The sequence below is a fragment of the Aquarana catesbeiana genome, linkage group LG03 (assembly GCF_042186555.1).
Source record: "Aquarana catesbeiana isolate 2022-GZ linkage group LG03, ASM4218655v1, whole genome shotgun sequence".
NCBI classification, from domain to species: Eukaryota; Metazoa; Chordata; class Amphibia; order Anura; family Ranidae; genus Aquarana; species Aquarana catesbeiana.
Window position 1 is genome coordinate 176,269,120 of NC_133326.1, and position 22,473 is coordinate 176,291,592.

The 22,473-nt window shown below is 40.0% G+C and overlaps 1 protein-coding gene across 1 annotated transcript in view; it reads left to right on the plus strand.

The window, feature by feature from the left end:
- Positions 1-22,473, plus strand: part of SEMA3A (semaphorin 3A) — a 388,300-nt gene that overhangs the window by 96,765 nt on the left and 269,062 nt on the right. Inside the window, exon 2 of the mRNA XM_073619547.1 lies at positions 7,750-7,907. Within this exon, the coding sequence (XP_073475648.1) occupies positions 7,750-7,907 (158 nt within the window). The remainder of the gene's footprint in view (positions 1-7,749; positions 7,908-22,473) is intronic.

The following is a 22,473-nucleotide window of genomic DNA, read 5'->3' on the forward strand; positions in this document are numbered from 1 at the left end:
TATGGGAGAAATCAAAAGTGCTAATTTTAAAGGCTAATATGCAAGTTATTGTCATAAAAAGTGTTTGGGGACCTGGGTCCTGCCCCAGGGGACATGGATCAATGCAAAAAAAGTTTTAAAAACGGCCGTTTTTTCAGGAGCAGTGATTTTAATAATGCTTAAAGTCAATCAATAAAAGTGTAATATCCCTTTAAATTTCGTACCTGGGGGGTGTCTATAGTATGCCTGTAAAGGGGCGCATGTTTCCTGTGTTTAGAACAATCTGACAGCAAAATGACATTTCGAAGGAAAAAACTCATTTAAAACTACCCGCGGCTATTGCATTGCCGACAATACACATAGAAGTTCATTGATAAAAACGGCATGGGAATTCCACAAAGGGGAACCCCGAACCAAAATTAAAAAAAAAAAAATGAAGTGGGAGTCCCCCTAAATTCCATACCAGGCCCTTCAGGTCTGATGTGGATATTAAGGGGAACCCCGGCCAAAATAAAAAAAAAAAAATGACGTGGGGTTCCCCCTAAATTCCATACCAGACCCTTCAGGTCTGGTATGGATTTTAAGGGGAACCCCGCGCCAAAAAAAAAAAAAAAAACGGCGTGGGGTCCCCCCAAACATCCATACCAGACCCTTATCCGAGCACGCAACCTGGCAGGCCGCAGGAAAAGAGGGGGGGACGAGAGTGCGGCCCCCCCTCCCTCCTGAACCATACCAGGCCACATGCCCTCAACATTGGGAGGGTGCTTTGGGGTAGCCCCCCAAAACACCTTGTCCCCATGTTGATGAGGACAAGGGCCTCATCCCCACAACCCTGGCCGGTGGTTGTGGGGGTCTGCGGGCGGGGGGCTTATCGGAATCTGGAAGCCCCCTTTAACAAGGTGACCCCCAGATCCCGGCCCCCCCCCCTGTGTGAAATGGTAAGGGGGTACTTATACCCCTACCATTTCACGAAAAAAGTGTCAAAAATGTTAAAAATGACAAGAGACAGTTTTTGACAATTCCTTTATTTAAATGCTTCTTCTTTCTTCTATCTTCCTTCATCTTCTGGTTCTTCTGGCTCTTCTGGTTCTTCCTCCGGCGTTCTCGTCCAGCATCTCCTCCGCGGCGTCTTCTATCTTCTTCTCCTCGGGCCGCTCCGCACCCATGGCATGGGGGGGAGGCTCCCGCTCTTCTCTTCTTCTTTTCTTCTCTTCTTCTCTTCTTCATTTTCTTCTCCGGGCCGCTCCGCAATCCATGCTGGCATGGAGGGAGGCTCCCGCTGTGTGACGGCGCTCCTCGTCTGACAGTTCTTAAATAACGGGGGGCGGGGCCACCCGGTGACCCCGCCCCCCTCTGACGCACGGGACATGACGGGACTTCCCTGTGGCATTCCCCGTGACGTCACAGGGAAGTCCCGTCAAGTCACCGTGCGTCAGAGTGGGGCGGGGTCACCGGGTGGCCCCGCCCCCTCCGTTATTTAAGAACTGTCAAACGAGGAGCTCCGTCACACAGCGGGAGCCTCCCTCCATGCCAGCATGGATTGCGGAGCGGCCCGGAGAAGAAAATGAAGAAGAGAAGAAGAGAAGAAAAGAAGAAGAGAAGAGCGGGAGCCTCCCCCCCATGCCATGGGTGCGGAGCGGCCCGAGGAGAAGAAGATAGAAGACGCCGCGGAGGAGATGCTGGACGAGAACGCCGGAGGAAGAACCAGAAGAGCCAGAAGAACCAGAAGAACCAGAAGATGAAGGAAGATAGAAGAAAGAAGAAGCATTTAAATAAAGGAATTGTCAAAAACTGTCTCTTGTCATTTTTAACATTTTTGACACTTTTTTCGTGAAATGGTAGGGGTACTTATGTACCCCCTTACCATTTCACACAGGGGGGGGCCGGGATCTGGGGGTCACCTTGTTAAAGGGGGCTTCCAGATTCTGATAAGCCCCCCGCCCGCAGACCCCCACAACCACCGGCCAGGGTTGTGGGGATGAGGCCCTTGTCCTCATCAACATGGGGACAAGGTGTTTTGGGGGGCTACCCCAAAGCACCCTCCCAATGTTGAGGGCATGTGGCCTGGTACGGTTCAGGAGGGAGGGGGGCCGCACTCTCGTCCCCCCCTCTTTTCCTGCGGCCTGCCAGGTTGCGTGCTCGGATAAGGGTCTGGTATGGATTCTTGGGGGGACCCCACGCCGTTTTTTTTTTTTTTTTGGCGCGGGGTTCCCCTTAAAATCCATACCAGACCTGAAGGGTCTGGTATGGAATTTAGGGGGAACCCCACGTCATTTTTTTTTTTAAATTTTGGCCGGGGTTCCCCTTAATATCCATACCAGACCTGAAGGGCCTGGTATGGAATTTAGGAGGACTCCCACGTCATTTTTTTTTTTTAATTTTGGTTCGGGGTTCCCCTTTGGGGAATTCCCATGCCGTTTTTATCAATGAACTTCTATGTGTATTGTCGGCAATGCAATAGCCGCGGGTAGTTTTAAATAAGTTTTTTCCTTCAAAATGTCATTTTGCTGTCAGACTGTTCTAAACACAGGAAACATGCGCCCCTTTACAGGCATACTATAGACACCCCCCAGGTACGAAATTTAAAGGGATATTACACTTTTATTGTTTGACTTTAAGCATTATTAAAATCACTGCTCCTGAAAAAACGGCCGTTTTTAAAACTTTTTTTTGCATTGATCCATGTCCCCTGGGGCAGGACCCAGGTCCCCAAACACTTTTTATGACAATAACTTGCATATAAGCCTTTAAAATTAGCACTTTTGTTTATTCATGTTCGTGTCCCATAGACTTTAACGGTGTTCGCGTGTTCGAACGAACTTTTTTCCTGTTCGCATGTTCTGGTGCGAACCGAACAGGGGGGTGTTCGGCTCATCCCTAATCACTAGGAACAGACGTTCACTCTCTACTCCCCTGACAGAATGGGGATCTGTTTGTTTACATTGACAGACCCCTGTTGTGCCTCTCTGTGGCGTGATAACAGGTGGCCGACGGACATCGCGGCCGCTGGCCACGCACATCAGCTCCTCCGCCATGCAGTAGGCATGTACGTATCTGCTATAGCTTTTTAAAGGGCCGATGTACAGCTACAGCGATTCGTGGGAACGAGTTGACCTGCCACAGTATAATGACGGCGGCTGCTCAACAAGTGGTTAAGATTAACAATATTTATTATATATTTTATTTTGCAGTCCTGTTGTATTGTTACAAGGTGTTCATAACTTTAAAATTATATAAGCTAGAAAAAAAATCTACTTTCTTACACAGTACTAGCTATATCTTTATCCAGTAGTAGTAGTAGGAGTAGTAGCAGTAGCAGCAACAGTAGTGTTTCTAAGCTTGATCTTTTTTTCTTTTTAACTAATGGCATATGCATAATCTTTCATACTGTATACATGAGTTTTATCAGTTTTCATAGAAGCCAGTCTATCTTTTTGCAATACCAGTATACCAGAACTAGGTACAAGTTATCCCGAATGCCATCAATAATCATGATAGTATCCTGGATCCCTTGTTGTTGAAACTGTAGAGTCCTGACTGACGATATTTACAAAAAAATGATCATACATTCAGGTAGAAGCAAAGCAGTAACATAAAAACAGGATGGCAAAACAAAAATTTCATACAAGATTTTGTCAGTGTACACATTGGCTTGGGTATTGAAACATCTTCCTGAAATCACAGTAGTTGACATAGCACGCAGAATTGAAAATTTATATCAGGGGATGTTAAGTACAAACTCACAAATCACATTTCACTTCAGAAAAATGTGTGGACATGGGCAGACCAAATAATGTTTGATGCATGGATAGTATATATAAATACTGTATAGTAAATATGCGCTCCCATAGAAAATATATCCCCCCCCCCATATAATTGAACTAAGGGAGACGCTTCTAACCAACTTAAAAAATAAATGTACTGTAAGTCTTAGTTTAATTTTAAAACATAATTATATAGTTTTTACCTTTATACAGAGGCAACACCATCTTGTCATGTTCATTTTCCTTTGTTTATCAATCTTCTATTTATATTTGCTAGATATTCTTAGTGTTCCTTCACACATGGTTATATGTTGATGAGTTGCTAGTCAGTACTCATGAACTGTTCCCAATACTAATATTAATCTAAATATCCTCTAGGTATTTTTATAGTTGGATTTTCTTTTAACATAGAGAACATAACCAACATAGAGCATGTTCAAGCTTTGCAATATTGGAGTGGAGATCTTGTTCCCTGTAGAGCTTACAGTACATGATGAAAGTAAAACATATGTGATGACAAGGCAGAAACACTTTGTGACATGTGCAGATAAGGTGGCATGAAACTCAAGGTCACAAAAAGGGTCAGCTTGCAAGACAATATTAGAACAAAGATCTTTTCAAGTCATGCCGTATGTCTTATATCTCCAGATATATTCCATTCATCTACACAATCAAGAATGTCCAATAATGTATATTTTCTTAACATTTATTTGCAATACTGATGTACCATAAAATTAAAAAGAATGTAGCATAATTACTTCCATCTTGTATTCTTACAGAATACTTTGTAATTGGGGTGATGCATTCCAGCTTCTTGTTGCAGCATAAAACAAATCTGTTATTATAAATTACCCAATATTAAATCAAGGAAATTGACTGTATCCTGTTCCTAACCATTGTAGTCCTTTTGACTGTAAAAGGTTTGGCAGGAATGTGTGAAGCATTTTATTGTCCTTCAAGACCACTAAGCCTGCACAAATACAGTGTCTGCTTTTGATATGGAAATAAGTTACTTGAGATCTAAATGAACAAAAAAGGGACTTCTTGAGGTGACATTTATTTGTGAATTTGCAGATAAACCATTGTGTGAACAAAAGATAATGCATAATAGTTTAGTGGATTGCAAGTAGAAATTTGGTCTTAACTCTAGATTTATTTTAAAGAGGACCTTAAATGAAAATGTATTCTGAGAAAATGTAAAATATACTTACTTTACACCCCAAATCCTGCATGCTGTGCCTAAGTGATTCTAAAATTGCAGCTTTCCTTCACCTGTGCCTATAGGAAGCAGCCACAAGGCTTGGTGTATGGAGAGAATATTTTACATTTACTGCTAATGTTCAATATTTTCTTTTGCATTTAACTCAGAATTTCTACATGGTGGCTGTGGTCAAAAGAAAAGGGGATCTGGCATTTTTAGTTCTACTTTAAGACTTCTATTGCTTCCCTAAAGCAACCCTAATTATAATCAATGTTCATGTTTCTTTCACTTTCTGGGATTTGGAGACTGTTAATATTTATATTGAAAAGTCTTCTCATTGAGGCATTCAGGATATTTTGCTTTTTGTGTTTTTTTAATTTTTTTTTTTTTTATGGAAACCATGAAAAGGATGTAGGTTTTCTGTAATTACACTGGTACTGTGTATGGATATTAATAGTTTTCTGCAGAAGTCTCCTTTAAGATATACATTATTTCTAATGTTTGTTGCTTGTACAGTTGGTCAAAATTCGTGAAAATGTATTTCATACAAATTTTAGCAACCAAGTACCACTTTTAAATTTTTTACGGTTCACAAGTAATTATATTTTTTTGTAAAGTGTTAACATAAAACACAAACATATTATACCTCATGCTTATGCACTTTTATGTGAGCTTTCACTATTACTACATTTTCAAAAATGGAACCAAAATATTTAATAAAATATATTGCTATATTCTACACTATTGACAACGACAACAACAGTAGGTCATGGTCAATGATGTAGCTGGACTATGAAATCAAAGTAATACCTTTTTCTTCATCTTGTAATTAAGGTTAAAAGTTCAGTTCCCCTATAAGGCTATGACATCTAAAGGACATAAACATTTAGGACATGGTCAAAGTGAACATATGACCCTTGTGGCTTATAGAAACATCTACAAAACCTTCTTTGTGGCAACTGGTCAGCATGTGTAGGTCAGAGTTTGCATTATACTTGTTTAGAAAGCTTTATTTAGGGTGAGGTTAGGGCCTTTAATGCTTGACCAGTTGCTTTTTTTTACCTTTGAAAGGATCCTAGCACATGTATTTCTATTACTCAAAATTAATTTAAGTAATTTATCTTAAACTGTAAAATGTACAGTAAAAAAAGTTGTTTTTTTTTTGCATACTGTAATGCAATTAAACCTGGTACTAAGTGAAGTTTATTTACAGTAATTGGGGAATATTGTCAAAATGTATCTTACTTGTTTCAGTTTTCAATGAGATAAACTCCAGGCAAAAAGCAGAGGTGAAATCTATATAAGGCAGCGATATTATACACTTTAGTTGTGCTTTATATAGAGTGCAGCATGTTCTTCAGATATCTTTGAAAACAGTCATGATCTTTAAAGTGGAACAATACTCACCTCGGATCCAGGGATGCAAAGTCCCCAAGCTCTCTGCCTGGCCACTGACATCTTCAGGTGGCCCGCTTACAAGTCTTGATCGGAGTCCGCTGTCATTGGCTGGGCGGTGATGACATCAGTCCATGTGTGGTGTGATGCTAAGCAAGATCTGGCAAATTTGTCAAATTTGTACAGTGAGCTGCATGTGTGTGGCTCACTATTCAAGGGCAGACAGGCAGGTAAGTAACTTTAATGCAGAACAGAGACAAAGCTTTAATATGCCTGTCTGTCCACCTATTTTAAAATTCAGGACTAAAGTTCTACTTTAAGGTACGTTTGAAAATAAAGCCTTAAAGTGGTTCTAAAGCCTAGGCATTTTTTATACTAATGCATTCCCTGCATTAAGGTAAAAAGGGTCCCAGTGTTTGTATCAGTGCTGCATAAATTGATGGCGCTTTATAAGTACCTGAAATAAATAAAATAAATCACCCCCTCGCCCCCTTTATAATTACCTGAATCCTAGCTTGATCCAGCACTGGGGCAGTGATTCCCTCTGCTCACAGAGGCAGCAGTGGGAGCTATTGGCTTCTGCCACTGTCAATAAAATCCTATGGTCAGAGACCAGGGGGAGGGGCTGAGCCACTCTGTGTGTGTCAATAGATGCACACATTCCAGCTTGGGGTCAAGCACGCATGCCTGCCCCCATAGCAAGTGGTTTGATATGGGGCAGATGGAGAAGAAGAGGCAAGGACCCCAGAAGAGGAGGTTTGGGGCCGCTTTGTGCTAAACCGTTGCACAGAGCAGGCAAGTATACATGTTTCTTATTTAAAAAAAAAAAGACTTTTTTTTGTTTTGTTTTGAATAGCATACAGAAGGGAGAGTCCCGGAGACTCAATAAGAAATGAGAGAACTTTTTTCCAAAGTGAGGGGAATTCCCTCTTAGACAGTTGTCACCAAAACAAGTGTCGCCATTGAAAGGTTTTCCTTCTTCTTTGATTCTTGTAACATACTGAATGTAACATTTTGGGTTTCCTACCACCATCAGTCTTGGTGTTTATGGTCACCAAGACAAATAAAGGGAGGGAATTTATCCACAGATTGCAAAAAACTGACAGGGGAGCTAACCTTTCCACATTCTGGGAAAAAATATATTTGGCTATACATACATTTGGCTTTATGTGAATTTTAAGTAAATTATTTAGTGTTTTTTTTAGCAATGGCAGTAACATTGTAGTTCAAGTATGTACCTTCAAGTATAAGGATTGACACCAGATATGCAACTAACAGAAAAAATAGTCACAGTTCCCTGGTTTTTGCGCTTACAATCAAAAGTTTTTTTGTAGTACCATACAACTTTGGAATGAATGCACTTTATTTTGTTATACAGTTCATTGTAACCAGTTTGTTTATATTTTGTAGAAATGGTGGACTCCAACAGTCTAATAACATTCAACGGCTTGGCTAACAGCTCAAACTACAACACATTTGTATTAGATGAAGAGCGGGGAAGACTATATGTTGGAGCTAAAGATCATATATTGTCTTTCAATGTGGCGAACATCAAAGAATTTCAAAAGGTATTTATTCCAAATGCTGTCTGTGTGTTATGCAGTGCATTCTCAAAATATTTAGAAAACTTTCTTCTGATGTGTTATAATTATGATCATGATAAATATGCATCTTTTTGTAATTCATGAAGTCTATCGCAGCACGTTATTTGTTTGTGTTTAGTACCTCTATATAGATAAGCCATTTTGATCTGAAGAGCATTGTAGGAAAGTGAATTAAAAAAAAAATATAGTGCATTGTTAGAGTTTCGATTTGAATCATTGATGATAAAGGTAACTGAATGTACATTGTATACATTTACAGCGGTATGTATAAATGTTTGTTTATCTAATGTATGTATTTGAAAGGGCTTTTTCACGAGCAGCCATCCAACACTATGTGTTATCTGTTGACATGGAATGTTTCATACTTACATTTTTGTTTTCTCTGTGCACAAAGTATACATTCATTTATTTAACCCTTTCCATTTTCACACCTGTTTATCTATTATAGACCTAAGTCAATTTTAGATTTCAGCATTGAGCCTAATGTCATTACTTATGATATTTTTTTGGGGGGGGGGAGATATGCTGATACCAAAATCATCATTTAACAAAAAAATGTACATGTTATATAAAGATAAAAAGATATAAAAAAAATTCAGTGAACAGTGTTAGTTTTAATTGTAATATTTATATAAGTTGTACAAGTTATGAGGGTGCAAAGCATAGGAATCTATTACAAATTTAATAAAGGCATTTGCAGGCTTTGTTCATGCAGGATCTGTTGTCTGCAATACAGAGCATACTGATAGATGTCCTCATGATTTAGCTGGGTAGAGCAGGCACAGTGTAGGAGGAAGCCCTGGATATTTGCGTTATGCCTAAAGTACTTCATTTAAGTTTTTTTCTACCTACTCCATTCACTAAGGTCCACAACATGTTAATAATGCAATAACGGGTACTGTAAAATAGCTTATAGCAATGATTCCTAGCTCAGAATTCAGCTCATTAGAGTGAGTAGTGATTCTCTTCCATTTTGCTTGCAGTACTTGCACTTTGTTGCTTACACTTAAAGCAGAGGTTCACCCAAAAGGGCAAGTTCCCAAGTTCCATTTTAAAGACTCCTCCCCTGCTTCTCATTAACAAATGCCACTTTTATTTGGGGGGGAGCGGGTACCTGGTTTTAAAAGGTACCCACTCTCACTTCCACTTGGATAGCCTAAGCAATCCGAATAGAAGTTCTCCTCCCTCCCTGCAGTCTTCTGGGACACATCAGAGATCCCATTAACAATGGACAGCGCGGCTCCTGCATGCATAGTGGGCAGCTTGCTGTGAAGCCGCAAGCTGTCACAGCTGGGTGCCCACAGTAAAGATGCTGCCACCGGGGACAAAAGACCAGTGGAACAAAAGGCTCAGGTGAGCACAGCAGTGGATCCTGGGACAGGTGAGTATCTGTTTATTAAAAGTCAGCAGCTACAGTTTTTGTAGCTGCTGACTCTTAATGTCTTTTAAATTAGACTGGAGCTCCTCTTTAAGTAATATCACTTAAGTGTATAGTAGAATTTAAAACACATGTACATGTGTTAATAGCAATAACCAGAAGTAGACAAACAGTAATATCTTCCTAGAACATAAAGTCACCCCACAACCTTTCCTAAACTAGACCACTAATCCTGTGCCTAGGCCTATATGCCGATACTATACCATTTTATGATGGGTGTTCTAGTTCAGTATAGGCTGTGATCGATAGTAAACTTGAATGTGGTTAGACTAGAACCACTAAGATTGAGACAGCAAAGTTTACAGGTACAGGAAAGTTTATTTTATTACAGGTACATCTGTAAAGCCACATTAAATCTATGGGAAATGTTTTTATTGTAGGTGTGACTAGGCTGATTTTCCAATAAACATTAAGATTTTGTATAGTGAAAGTGGTTGTAAAGCCTCAAGGTTTTTCACCTTAATGCATTCTATGCATTAAGGTGAAAAACCTTCTGTGCTGCAGTTCCCACCAGACTCCCCCCTTTTTTACCTGAGCCCTCATGCGATGTGCATGAGCAAAGCAGCTCCAGCCGCTGTCTCTCTCCTCATTGGACAAATTGATAGCAGAAGGAGCAATTGGCTCCCACTGCTGTCAAACAAACACAGGAGCTGAGGTGGGGCTGAGTTCCTCTGTCTGTATCAATGGATACTGCAGCTGGACTCAGGAGCAAGTCTGCATGGGTGCCCCTAGGGAAAGCGGCTTTCCGTGGGGGCACCTGATGAAGAGGAGTGGCCTGAAGAGTCGGCAGGGCACCCCAGAAGAAGAGGATCGGGGCTGCTTTGTGCAAAATTATCGCACAGAGTAGGTAAGTATAGGCATGTTTGTTATTTTTATTAAAAAAAACTAGGGTTTACAGCCCCTTTAAGGGTGGGTTGATAGGTTGATTTGTTAGTGCATGCTCATTACAGGTTTATTGTTCAAGTATAGCTAAAGCCAAAATGTGTGTCTCTAGACACAGTAGTTAGTTTTGGCTTCAGATATGCTTTAAATGTTAATACTAGGCACTCTTCTATATTCCACGTGTGATAGGATTACAGCCATATGGTATAAAAAAATCTAGTTTGCAGTCATTTAGCATTAAAAATTATTCGGAAGGAATGTTATGACGACCATGAATGAATAATAATCTAGTCAAAACACCATCTTTCACATTACTATCAATTCAAGTTTCATATTCCAGAGGTCTGGCTAAGAGGTCTATGTCATATGGTGACTGTAATCTACCTTCAGCTCTAACAGTCTTTAAGTGTGACATATCAAATAAGGTGCATAGTTTACAGACAGCAGCATATGGAGCCAGCTGACAGAACAGAAACTGTGCTGTATTTTGCACAGTAGGTAGACCACATATTTACTTCAATTACAATAAAATTGCAAATAAAATGTAGTTTATAAACCGTACGCATTTTCATAAACATAAAATGTAATTTGCATTTTTTCAGGATCAAATGTACAAAAATTTAAAAATAGATACCGAGAATAATATTTATAGAAGTACACTTTAATCAGTTGCTAATTTTCATAAAGCATTCAACACAGTATGTGCTATAATTACTTGCATTAACTAGTATATTGTGGTGATTTTTTTAAAATGTTTAAAGCCTATATATTTTTGCTTTCTTGCTTTTATTATTTAGGAAGAAAATATAGAAAATATAGACATAGTATAGTATATTCTATTTTCTATATTATATAAATATAATATAGAAAATAGAAAATATAGAAAGTCTGTCTTTACTTAAAATAAGTTTTAGTGCCAAAATAATGATTAATACTTACCCTTTTCGATGCCCATTCTGTAGTTTTCTGCAGTCTTTAATCACTGCATTAGTTTCTTCATTGAACACACTTTAGTGTGTGTTGAATTCTTGGTCTCCCACTATGTTGCTGTGGCTCTTGCTGCTGGTCCCTAAATCATTATCATGTCCTGTAGTCATGTAGGAGCTAGTAAAAGGAAACACAGAGGATTCAGGTATCCAACTTTCCTGGACCTGTCAAAAGCTGAATATCACTTTGAAGCAGGGGTCTCCATGAGGCATTGCAAGGCTGACAGTTACAAGCATGACTCCCACAGGCAGAGGCATAATTGGACTTGTAGTTTTGCAACAGCTGTAGGGCCACCAGTTTGAGACTCCTGCTTTAAAGCCATGGAGATAGATGGTGTGGGAAGCGTAATACTAAAATATGAATCCTTTTTGCAGGGAAGCTTTTTTAAGAAGTGACTGAGTCACTTAAATATCTCTTCCCTAAAGCTGGTCACAGATGGACTGAGATTCAGCCACCTCAGCAGAGACCAGCTGCATTTCAATTTGTGTGTATTTATCCCTGTTTGACTGAAGTTTAGATCGATGTTTGTTGAGTGGACATGCTAGAAAACTTTTGTTGATGTTTTTTGTTAGTAGCGGGAGCCACTGTCAGAATGCCTTGTCTGTAGGGTGGATTCCTTAATCCACCTCACTTGTGTGGATGGTGGAATCTGTTAGGGTTTTTTTTTATTCTAACCATTTCTGTCCAGCTTTAGCCTTCTCAGGCAATAGTTTTTGAAAAATATTTGCCTAATGCCGTGTACACACGGGCGGACTTTTCGACCGGACTGGTCCGACGGGACGAATCCATCGGACAATTCAACCGTGTGTGGGCTTCATCGGACCTGCAGCAGACTTTTTTGGTTGAAAATCAGACGGACTTTAGATTTGGAACATGTTTCAAATCTTTCCGACGGACTCGAGTCCGGACGAAAAATACGCTTGTCTGTATGCTAGTCCGACGGACGAAGACTGACGCTAGGGCAGCTATTGGCTACTGGCTATCAACTTCCTTATTTTAGTCCGGTCATACGTCATCACGTACGAATCTGTCGGACTTTAGTGTGTAGGCAAGTCCGTTTGTTCAAAAGTCCGTCGGAAGTCCATCTAAAGTCCGTCAAAAGTCCATCCGAAAGACCGTCGGACCTTTGATGCCGAAAAGTCCGCCCGTGTGTACACGGCATTACCCTATTTCTGCTATCAAGGATAAATAACCGTTTGCAGTCTGATCATTCCTACCATTTTATTTAAATCCAGTGTACGACTGGATGTAAAGAAACTTATGCAATTATGCAAATTCAGGCAAACAGTTACAGCTAAAACCCAAACCAACCCTCATCCCATTCAGTTTAATGATCTCTAGTGTGCTCACTCTCTAAATATAGATAGGATGAAGTGGAAATTGTTAAGCTTATTTAATAATGCAATACACAAAAATTGGAAACCCTGTACAACCATTTAGACTTTTGTTCATAGTGATATTATTGAAAGATGAAACTTGATACATGATTGTAGGTTACTGCACATTGCACATCATTCTAATCCTGTGTACTTATTGAATAAACCAAACAAAAGTATGCATTTCTCCAATCTAAATGAATTTGCAGTCTTTCCAACTCAGAAGAATTAGTCCAGCCTATAACCTCGGCATCTTTAGACAATTTGTTAAATCTCTGAGACTGTTTCATAAGCTTATTTTTTAGTATCTGGAATCTGACTCTTAGGAGCCATATGCTACTAAGACTGTAGTGCCAACTGAGTTATGTGCCAGATTTTCCATTAGACAGAAAAAGCAGATCAGCCATGAAAATAGAAGGGAAATAGCCCAGTGTGTTTTTTTATGAACAATAAATGTCTTTCTAGTAATAATGGAGCTTAATCACACTACAATTCCATTTTATTACATTTAAACGCTTGTTAGATTAAATCAAGAAATGGTATAGCTGGTGAAAAATTAACATTCATGTAGTTGTGATCAGGTCATCTGCTGACCTGAAATTCAAGTTTGGGATATAAAGTCAATTGTGACCCTCAGTTCTGAACTATCTGTTTTAATGAGTTAACAATATTTTTGTTGGATAAAGGCCAACATACATCAACATATATTGTTGCAGAACCCACTATGTACTGTGTGACACATTTCTGAATTTGATTAATTGTAAATGATTAGATCATTTTTTTGGCAGCCTTAGCACTTTTTTAGTGCCATATTAGGCTTATTCAGGAGTATTTTTTCATGTTTGTCAATATTTGTGTGTCATGTTTAGTGTAAAATAGTCACTATTTTGGAATATTCTTTGCATATGTAGAAGATATATTTGAAAGGAAAATTTTATGAAATCTACCAAAATAACAAACATGTCATCCTTACCTGCTCTATGCAATGGTTTTGCACAGAGTAGCCCGATCCTCCTCTTCCCATGTCCCCCGCCAGTGCTCCTGGCTCCTCCTCTTTAACCAGTGTCCCCATAGGAAGCCTCTTCCTATGGGGGCACTGGTGCAGGCTCACTCCCAAGCCCCACTGCCTGTGTTAATAGACAAACACAGCGGGGCATGGCCCCATCCCCGCTCCCTCATCAAAGAGTTTGATTGACAGCAGCGGGAGCCAATGGGGAGCTTTCTCCTTCAGAAGGATTACAACAGTACATGTGTGAAGGGTGAGCACTTGGGTTTTACAGGCAGAATTCATACAGATGAAGTGTAGAAAACATATTTTAATCATGTCAATTGATTCCCCCGCTCAGCTAGTGGCTGCATGTGCCACTGTTATCTTTCTTTTATGTACTGATATTTATTCCACAAGCATTTGCATTGATGGGCACTTGTGTAAAAATATCTAATTGTACTCTTCAGGCATAAGTATCCACATTAAGGTTTGACTGTAGGATTTTAATGGTTTCACAAATGTAGTATTTGTAAGTTTTAGAAATCTTGAAAACATGATCCTTTGGCAGGTACATGAAGCATGGAATTTTTGTAAACTTACATCATTGCGAGTGAGTGTGACCTTTTTAGGTACCTTGTTAATATTTGATGATTGTTTTTGCCTTTATAAATGCAACACCTTATTTAGCTTGAAGTGATTGTAAAGTCTTGTTTTTTTGTTTTTTTAATAACAAACATGTTATACTTACCTCCTCTGTGCAGTTGGTTTTGCACAGAGCAGCTTGGATCCTCCTCTTCTCGGTCCCTGGTTGGAGCTCCTGGCCCCTCCCTCCTGTTGAGTGCCCCCACAGCAAGCAGCTTGCTGTGGAGCACCTGAGCTGAGTCACAGCTCTGTATGTCCATTCAGACATGGAGCCCTGACCCAAGCCTTGCCCCCTCTCTCTTTTGATTGGCTAACTGACTTTGATTGATTTACAGCCACGGGAACCAATATTGCTGCTGCTGTTGTGTCTCAGCCAATCAAGAGGAGAGTCCTGGGTGGCTAAGACACTTGTAGACATCACTGGAGAGAGATGGGATTTAGGTAAGTAATTAGGGGGTGCTGGGGAGGCTGCTACACAAAGAAGGTTTTTTTTTATTGTAATGCATAATGCATTACGATAAAAAAAAAAAACTTCTGTCTTTACAACTCATTTAAGCTATGCCTTGACAGATAACTGGTTTTACATTCTGGAAAAAGACAATGTCTGTAGCTCTCACACAGATGTATAAAACACAAATCCAATAAAAAGGATTTAAAGGAAGTTAATTTCCAACCAGGTGTTTAGACAGTTTTTTCACCCAATAGCATACAAGAGCCAATCTCTGGTCAATGTCACATGTAAATGATACTGTGCAAGACTACATTCTGTAACTTGTGTTTCTATTTATATTACATTATCGGAGGTTCCCAGCAGAATCACAGTATGGTATTAAATGAGGATCATGTTTTATTCTATACCTAATTCCTAAAAGCCTTTCAACAAGCATGAATAATTGGCTGTGAGGATCTCCTAATTTTACAATGGGTTAGAAGACCAGACTATGAAGCATTAAGATATTAGTGATAATCACAGGCATTATTAGCAAAGTATCCCTGCCCAAATACATAACATTTATTGCTAAGCAATATAGTACAAAAATGTTGCCACAGTTTAGCTAATATAATTTCAAATAAAACTACTATAATAACATTTTAACATAATAATATATAAGATATTTAAGTATAATGTGAGTATTGGGCTTTCTGGTTTAAATGTTTAATTTTCACCATTTTGTAATAGCACAAGTCACACAGGTGCTTTGAGATGATGCTGAGTGGGCAGACAAGATGGACTGTGAGATGTAAAGGTGTTCTGTCCTGTGCATATGCAGCACTGTACTCTATTACGAGAGATTTGACATTTTATATCCCACAAAAGTTCACTGAAAATCGACCGGATATAGACATTAACACATATATTGGGCCACCATGGCTAAAAAGAGATTGTCTACCCTTTCCAACTTTACAACGTTCTCCCTTTTTCTCCCACCATTTTTCCACCTTCTTGCTGCTATAGTCTTCTTAAGAAACATGCCTTCCCCTTTAGGCTACACTTTAGCATACTGTGGAGGCCATGCAACAATAAATGTATAAGCAACAATAAATGTATCTTCTCAGCTTGGCATGGTCCATTTTACAACATAGGAAAAGTATTCTTCTCCCCCAGCTTCTATGTATGCACATCATTATAAAAAAAGAATATGTTGTTTGTTTTTCTTCAAAATTTAGGAGTGGCATAAATTTAAATATGCTTTTTTTTATTTTTAAGAAGTAAATACGTATAGAATATATAACAAATAAAATTCTTTAAGCTATAAATGTTTAGAAAGTTTTGAAAATAATATATTTTTTTAACCAGGAAAAGGGTAACCACATTTTGTACATAAACTGCACAGTTTTTAATTTGATGTAAAAAATGTTGTTCCGTTCTAATTATGTATTTTTTAAGAATCCTTTATAGAAAAGGGTTTGAATTGTACCACCCCCTTCATTTTATAATATTCATTTAAGGCACACTTGAGTGAGACATGAAAATTAAACCTAGGCATAGGTATAGTTAAAAAAAAAATATATATATATTTTCCAGCACAATTACCACAGATTTTAGTTGCACAATATATGCAAAGATATGTGGAAGCCACACTGTTGTATCAAGGCACCTCTGTATGGTGCAGTCCTATTCTCCACATTGATTCCAGCAAGCTAAAAAAAAAGGATCCTCTCCAGTTCTTTAAATCAAATACAACTCCTATCTTTATGCTGCTAAACACACCTACTACACCATTCTCATCAAAACCCTCTCAACAAGTCCTTATCAACTCTTTTTCACCCTTAATTCTCTTTTTCACCCCCCACTGCTTTCACCCACTAACTTTCTTACTGCTCAGGAAATTGCCAATCATTTCAAGAACAAAATAGAGAAAATTGAGTACTGTCCGTGATACTTTTTTTATTTGCACTAACATACAATTTTTCAGGACAAGCTTTCGGGGTATGTCCCCTTCTTCAAGGTCCAAGCAAATAAAAAAAGTATCACGGGCAGTACTCAATTTTCTCTGTCACAATTGCACTAATACGGCTACAATCAAATCAAGTAAGAACAAAATAAATACAATTCATGATCAGATGCAGTGTCCAGCTTTCTCCACCGAACAGCATCTCAGTTCTAACACCATACTCAATACTTTCCTCCTCCTTTGACCCTGTTACCACTGAGGAAGTTGCCAAACTCCTTTCTGAGGCCCACCTCACCACCTGTCCACTGGACTCTGTCCTCTCACATCTACTATTGCCCCCTTCCTGCTCTATCCTACACTCTCTATCTCATATCTTCAATCTCTTCCTCTCCATCAGCACCCTTCCTTCCCCTTTCAAACATGCGATGGCTACCCCCATACTTAAAGGATAAGTTCACCTTTGTGAACATGTTACATCTTACACCCATATTAATTAAAGTATTAATGAATCAATGAACTACATCATGTTTTGCGGCTAATAGCTTGTAGTTCCCAATGAACTGCCAGGGTGCTGATGAGCGCTCTAGGTAGTTAATTGATCTTCCTGTTATTCAGTAACTGTCTGCACATATCGGAGGCATGGGTGGACAGCTACACAGACAGACAGTCTGCAGAAGCTTGACACTGCACCTGTAATAAACTGATCATGGGTGCATGCTTTACATGCTCCCAAAAGAAAATACAAAATGAATATTTTTTTACCTCCAAAAAAAATTGCATTTTTTTTTTAAAAGGTGAACTTATCCTTTAAAAAATCCTCACTGGACCCCATCTGTCTGAACAAGACCTATTTATCTGCCCCTGTTTGCCTCCAATATTCTTGAACACCTTGTCCACAACCATGTGAGTTGCTACCTTACTGATAATAACCTTCTTTCCCACCGGCATTTTGTCTTCCACCCACAGCATTCTACTGAAACTACCTTACTAAAACTCACCAATGACTTACTAACTGCCAAAACCAAGGGCTATTACTCCATAAGCATACTTTTAGACCTTTTCTGCTTCGCTTTTTACAGCTTCTCTTCCTACGTATCTCATCACACTTTCAGTGTCACCTACAACTGTATCTCCTCTGCTCCTCTTTCTCTTTCTGCTGAGGTACCCCAATACTCTCTCCTTAGGCCCTCCTGTTCTCACTTTACATCTCTTCCCTGGGCAAGCTGATAACCTTCCATGACTTCCAATACCATATCTACATTGATGACACCCAGATCAATCTCTCTACTCCCCAGATCACTCCCTCAAGCTCATGTATCACAAATTTACTGGGCGACATATCAGTATGAATATTGCACCATTTACTCAAACCCAGTCTGTCTAAAACTGAACTTGTAATATTTCCTCCTCATGTTCCCCTCATGACTTTACCATTGAGTTCAAAAGCACAGTTATTAGCCTCTCCACACATGCCAGGGAGCTAGGTGTAGACCTAGACTCTGATCTCTCCTTTTGGGCCCCACATCCAATCGTTGGCTACATTTTGCCTCCTTAACCTCTGTAACATTAACATAATTAACCCCTTCTTGTCTAGCAACACCACATAACTACTTATTTTTTTCCCTGGTTATCTACCACTTGACTATTGCAGCTCCCTTCTCATTGGCTTACCTTTACACAGGCTACCCCTGCCCCCCTTCAGTCTATCATAAATGCTGCTGATAGGCTCATACACCTTATTAACCAATCCATGGCTGCTTCCCCTCACTGCAAATCCTGCCATTGGCTTCAACTAGCCCAATGTATAACATTCAAAATATTATGTACAGTATGTCCGATTAGCTCCTACCTCCCTGTCTTTAGACAATCCCTGAAAACTAATTTATTCAGGGAAGACTGCCCCACCTCTACCTAATATTTGTACTTCAGCCATCTCCCTCAGATTATCACCCACAGTTAATACCTTGGTACGACTGGCATCCTTTAGATTATAAGTGCCATAAGTAGGGCCCTCCTACTTCTTCTGCATCAAACTGTATTGTAATTTTACTATTAACCTTTATATTTTAAAGTGCTGTGCAAACTGTTGGTGCTATATAAATCTTGAATAATAATAATAATAATAGCTTTTAAAGTAAGGTGTACATGGAAGGGCTTTGCATAGAGCAAATGTAAGAAACTGTATTTCCCTGCACACTTACCAGCTAACTAGCAAAAAAAGTCAAATTACACTGTCTAACAGAGGTTTTAGTTGCATAACATTTGCAAGTATATATGCAAGCCACACTGCCTTGTCAGGGCCTTCTATATAGTGTGATCCTATCTCTAGTGTATGAGAGCCACCATGTTGGAGCAAACATATAGCAATAATTAAGCTAAGAGCACAGAGCAAACAAAAGAAAACATATTTCAGAAAACACTCACCAACTAGCATAAAAAAAGTCACACTGTCTACCAATATGTATAGGAACACAATATACAAGGACAGTCTATAGCAGAAGCACACAAGTCTATCACACTGTTGATGGTAAAGTGGTGACCAGTGAACCTTTTTAGTTAACCTGTTCTAAAATGCATCCACTGTATGTAAGGCATTTAGGCGCATCAAGGTCTTGAGTGTTAATTAATCTCATTTGTCAGAATAATAATTTATGCTGCTCATTGAAATGAATTACCGCTTAAGCTCTAAACTGCCAAGAGCATTTAGGTCTGTTGAACTTTTTTTTTCAGCCAAAACTCTGCTGCTCCTGGATGTACTGGCTGTTGCGGGTTTTTTTATGCCGCCTCTAAACATCCCTGCCTCTAAACTCCCATAAAGGCCTAGGCTAACATGCAGCAGAGTTTGGAGGCAGGAAAAAAGATGCCAACTGCCCCTAGAAGCAGCAAAAAAAAAAAATGTCCAGTGTGCATGAAGCCTAATGCCCCGTACACACGGTCGGACTTTGTTCGGACATTCCGACAACAAAATCCTAGGATTTTTTCCGACGGATGTTGGCTCAAACTTGTTTTGCCTACACACGGTCGCACAAAGTTGTCGGAATTTCCGATCGACAACCACGCGGTCACGTACACCACGTACGATGAGACTAGAAAAGGCCGGTTCAGAACCAAGCGCGGCACCCTTTGGGCTCCTTTTGCTAATCTCGTGTTAGTAAAAGTTTGGTGAGAGACGATTCGCGCTTTTTCAGACTCGTGGCTTTCAGATCGTTTTCTGCCGTTCAGTTTGTGCTTGTGGGTTTGTAGTTGCTCTTCAGTGCGTGCAGTCAGTTCGTATCGGAGTTTTCTGTGCGATCTTGTCCGCTCGTTGCTGTTTTTCAGGTCGCTCTTCACAGGCCTTGCTGTTCTTCAGTGCGTTCTGTTACTTCGTTCTGAGCAGCCGACCGTTTTCTAGCCATGTTTCGTATGCGTACTCCTCGTACAGTTCGTGCTGTGCGGGGGCTTGGTGTTGGGGTCCTGACCTTGACACAAGTCCAGTCCATGAACAGGGTGGGGAGGAGTTCATGGACCAAGAATTGGTTGCTTCAGCGTGACCAGTTCTGTCATATGCCTTTGCTCCGTGAGATCCGTGAGAATAATCCTGATGATTTCAGGAACTTTCTCAGGATGACGGACCCCGTGTTTCACCGTTTGTTGGCTTCGCTGACCCCCTATATTAGCAGGCAGGATACCTGCATGAGGCAAGCCATCACTCCGGAGCAGAGGTTGGTCGCTACCCTGCGGTATTTGGCCACAGGGAGAAGCCTGCAGGACCTCAAGTTCTCGACAGGCATCTCCCCCCAGGCTCTTCTTTGTGGACATTTACTGCTTGTGTTTGTTTGAGCTGACCCTGACAGAAATGTGTGGAGTGCAGAAAATGTCGTGATTGTGTAACCTTATACAAAGCACTGTTGGCTGTTATTTACTAAATGCAAAGACACTTTTCACTACAAGTACACTTGCAACTGCACTGAAACTGCACTTGTAGTGCAAAGTGGATTTCCCCTTAGGAAATTACCCCCATTTTCTCATAAAACAACAATTACATCACCCCAAAAGTGTTGTAGCGTTGAGACAATAATCCACACATTCTTGATGAGCAATCTTTTTAATACCTGCACAATCACATGTGCATTTACCAAAGGTTTTTCTGACAAACCAACATGTTTGTTGTATAACAATTTTTGTGGTGTCATTATCCAAAATCAAAATGTGCATTTTATAGAAAACAGGCCTGTGTAAAACCCACAAGAAAGACACAAATCTTGATCTTACAAAGTTCACATTTGGTAGAACTTGAAGGCAATATCAGACATGAGTATTTAGGAACTGTGTTTGATATTGCGTTCAGATGGGGGAAATCACCCCTGGAAAAGCCAAATTTGGAAGATGCACACAAATTTCCCAATGTCAACATGTGCTATCTGCCATCAGGGGGGATCAAGGGACGTGTTTTGGGGGAGAAAGCCCTTCCTCACCGCTACTTTATAATTGAGGAAGGGGTTGCACCCCCAAAACGCGTCCATTGATCTCCCGTGATGGCAGATAGCACATGTTGACACATTGTGTGCATCCTCCAAATTTGGCTTTGTGCAAAATCACAAAAACATTTAGCACATTGTAGCAGACAAAAGAAGAAAGTGATTTGGAGGGGCTTTAAAGTCGCCCCAAAACATCAATGATGTTTTTATATTTGGGAATAACATCATTGATGTTTTGCTTGATGTTTTCCAATTGTAAATTACACCCCATGATCTCCCCGATCAGGATCTGGGCACTTTCGGATGTGAAAGGATCTGGATCCACAACCTCACGATCACCTAAAAAGAGAGGAAACACAAAATAAATTAGGTCTAAAAAAAATGCCGCCATCCATCTCTTATCTGAGCCTGTGGTCGCAGACACTCACCTGTTGTGGTGACTAGTTCCACCACGTCTTCTTCCTCCTGCTCATCTTGTGTTGGTGGGATTTCCCCTTCTTCCAGAGGGGGGGGGGTCTGTTCTCCTCGGATGAGGGGTGTCCTCCGAGTCTTTTCTCCCCTATGTAAAACAAAAATGGTATAATTAGCACACAGATATTTGATGGCAGAACTATAAAGATGAAACATTGCTTGGAAGTGGGGTACAATTGTCTATTTTAGCAGAGTTCCAAGATGTAGCTTTTTTAGTGTCCTTTGTCAAGCTGCAATACTTTACCTGTTTGGTACAAGCTTCACAGATGTATCCCCCCCTATAGTATACACTGGAGCACCTGTGTGGCCCCCTAATAAAAATGGTGTTCTTGTGTCCCACACTAGTGCTCCAGTGTCCAGATGTGAAAACAGCTGCTCAGTGTCCTCTCCTTACACACAATCTAGTTTGCATTTCATTCTAGTAACAAAGCCATCTACACAACCCAATTCTTTGAAGACAAGTATAGGGCCTCAAAATGGTGGCCAAATGCATATGGGCTAAACAATGGTATTTTATAGTCCGAAAAAAAAATGTGTGATCCGAACGAATAATGTGCCCATGAACATGAAAGTTGCCATTTTAAACTGTACAACAGTTCCTAAAAGCACATGGAGCAGCATGAACGTAATAAACATAAAGAATAGGAACACAGCACAACTACTTACTTTTTTGCAGCACTCTCCGGATCTTTATGTACTGCTCATGTTCTCGTAATTTCAGGTCCGACCACAGCTTCCTGAGCTGATCTTTCGATCGTCGTACCCCGAATTTCCGGTGCAGACTCCTGACCACTTTCGCCATGATCTTGGCCTTTCTGACATTGGGGTTGGGGTAAGGCCCATACTTTCCATCATAGTCGGCCTTCTTCAGGATGTCCAGCATCTCCAACATC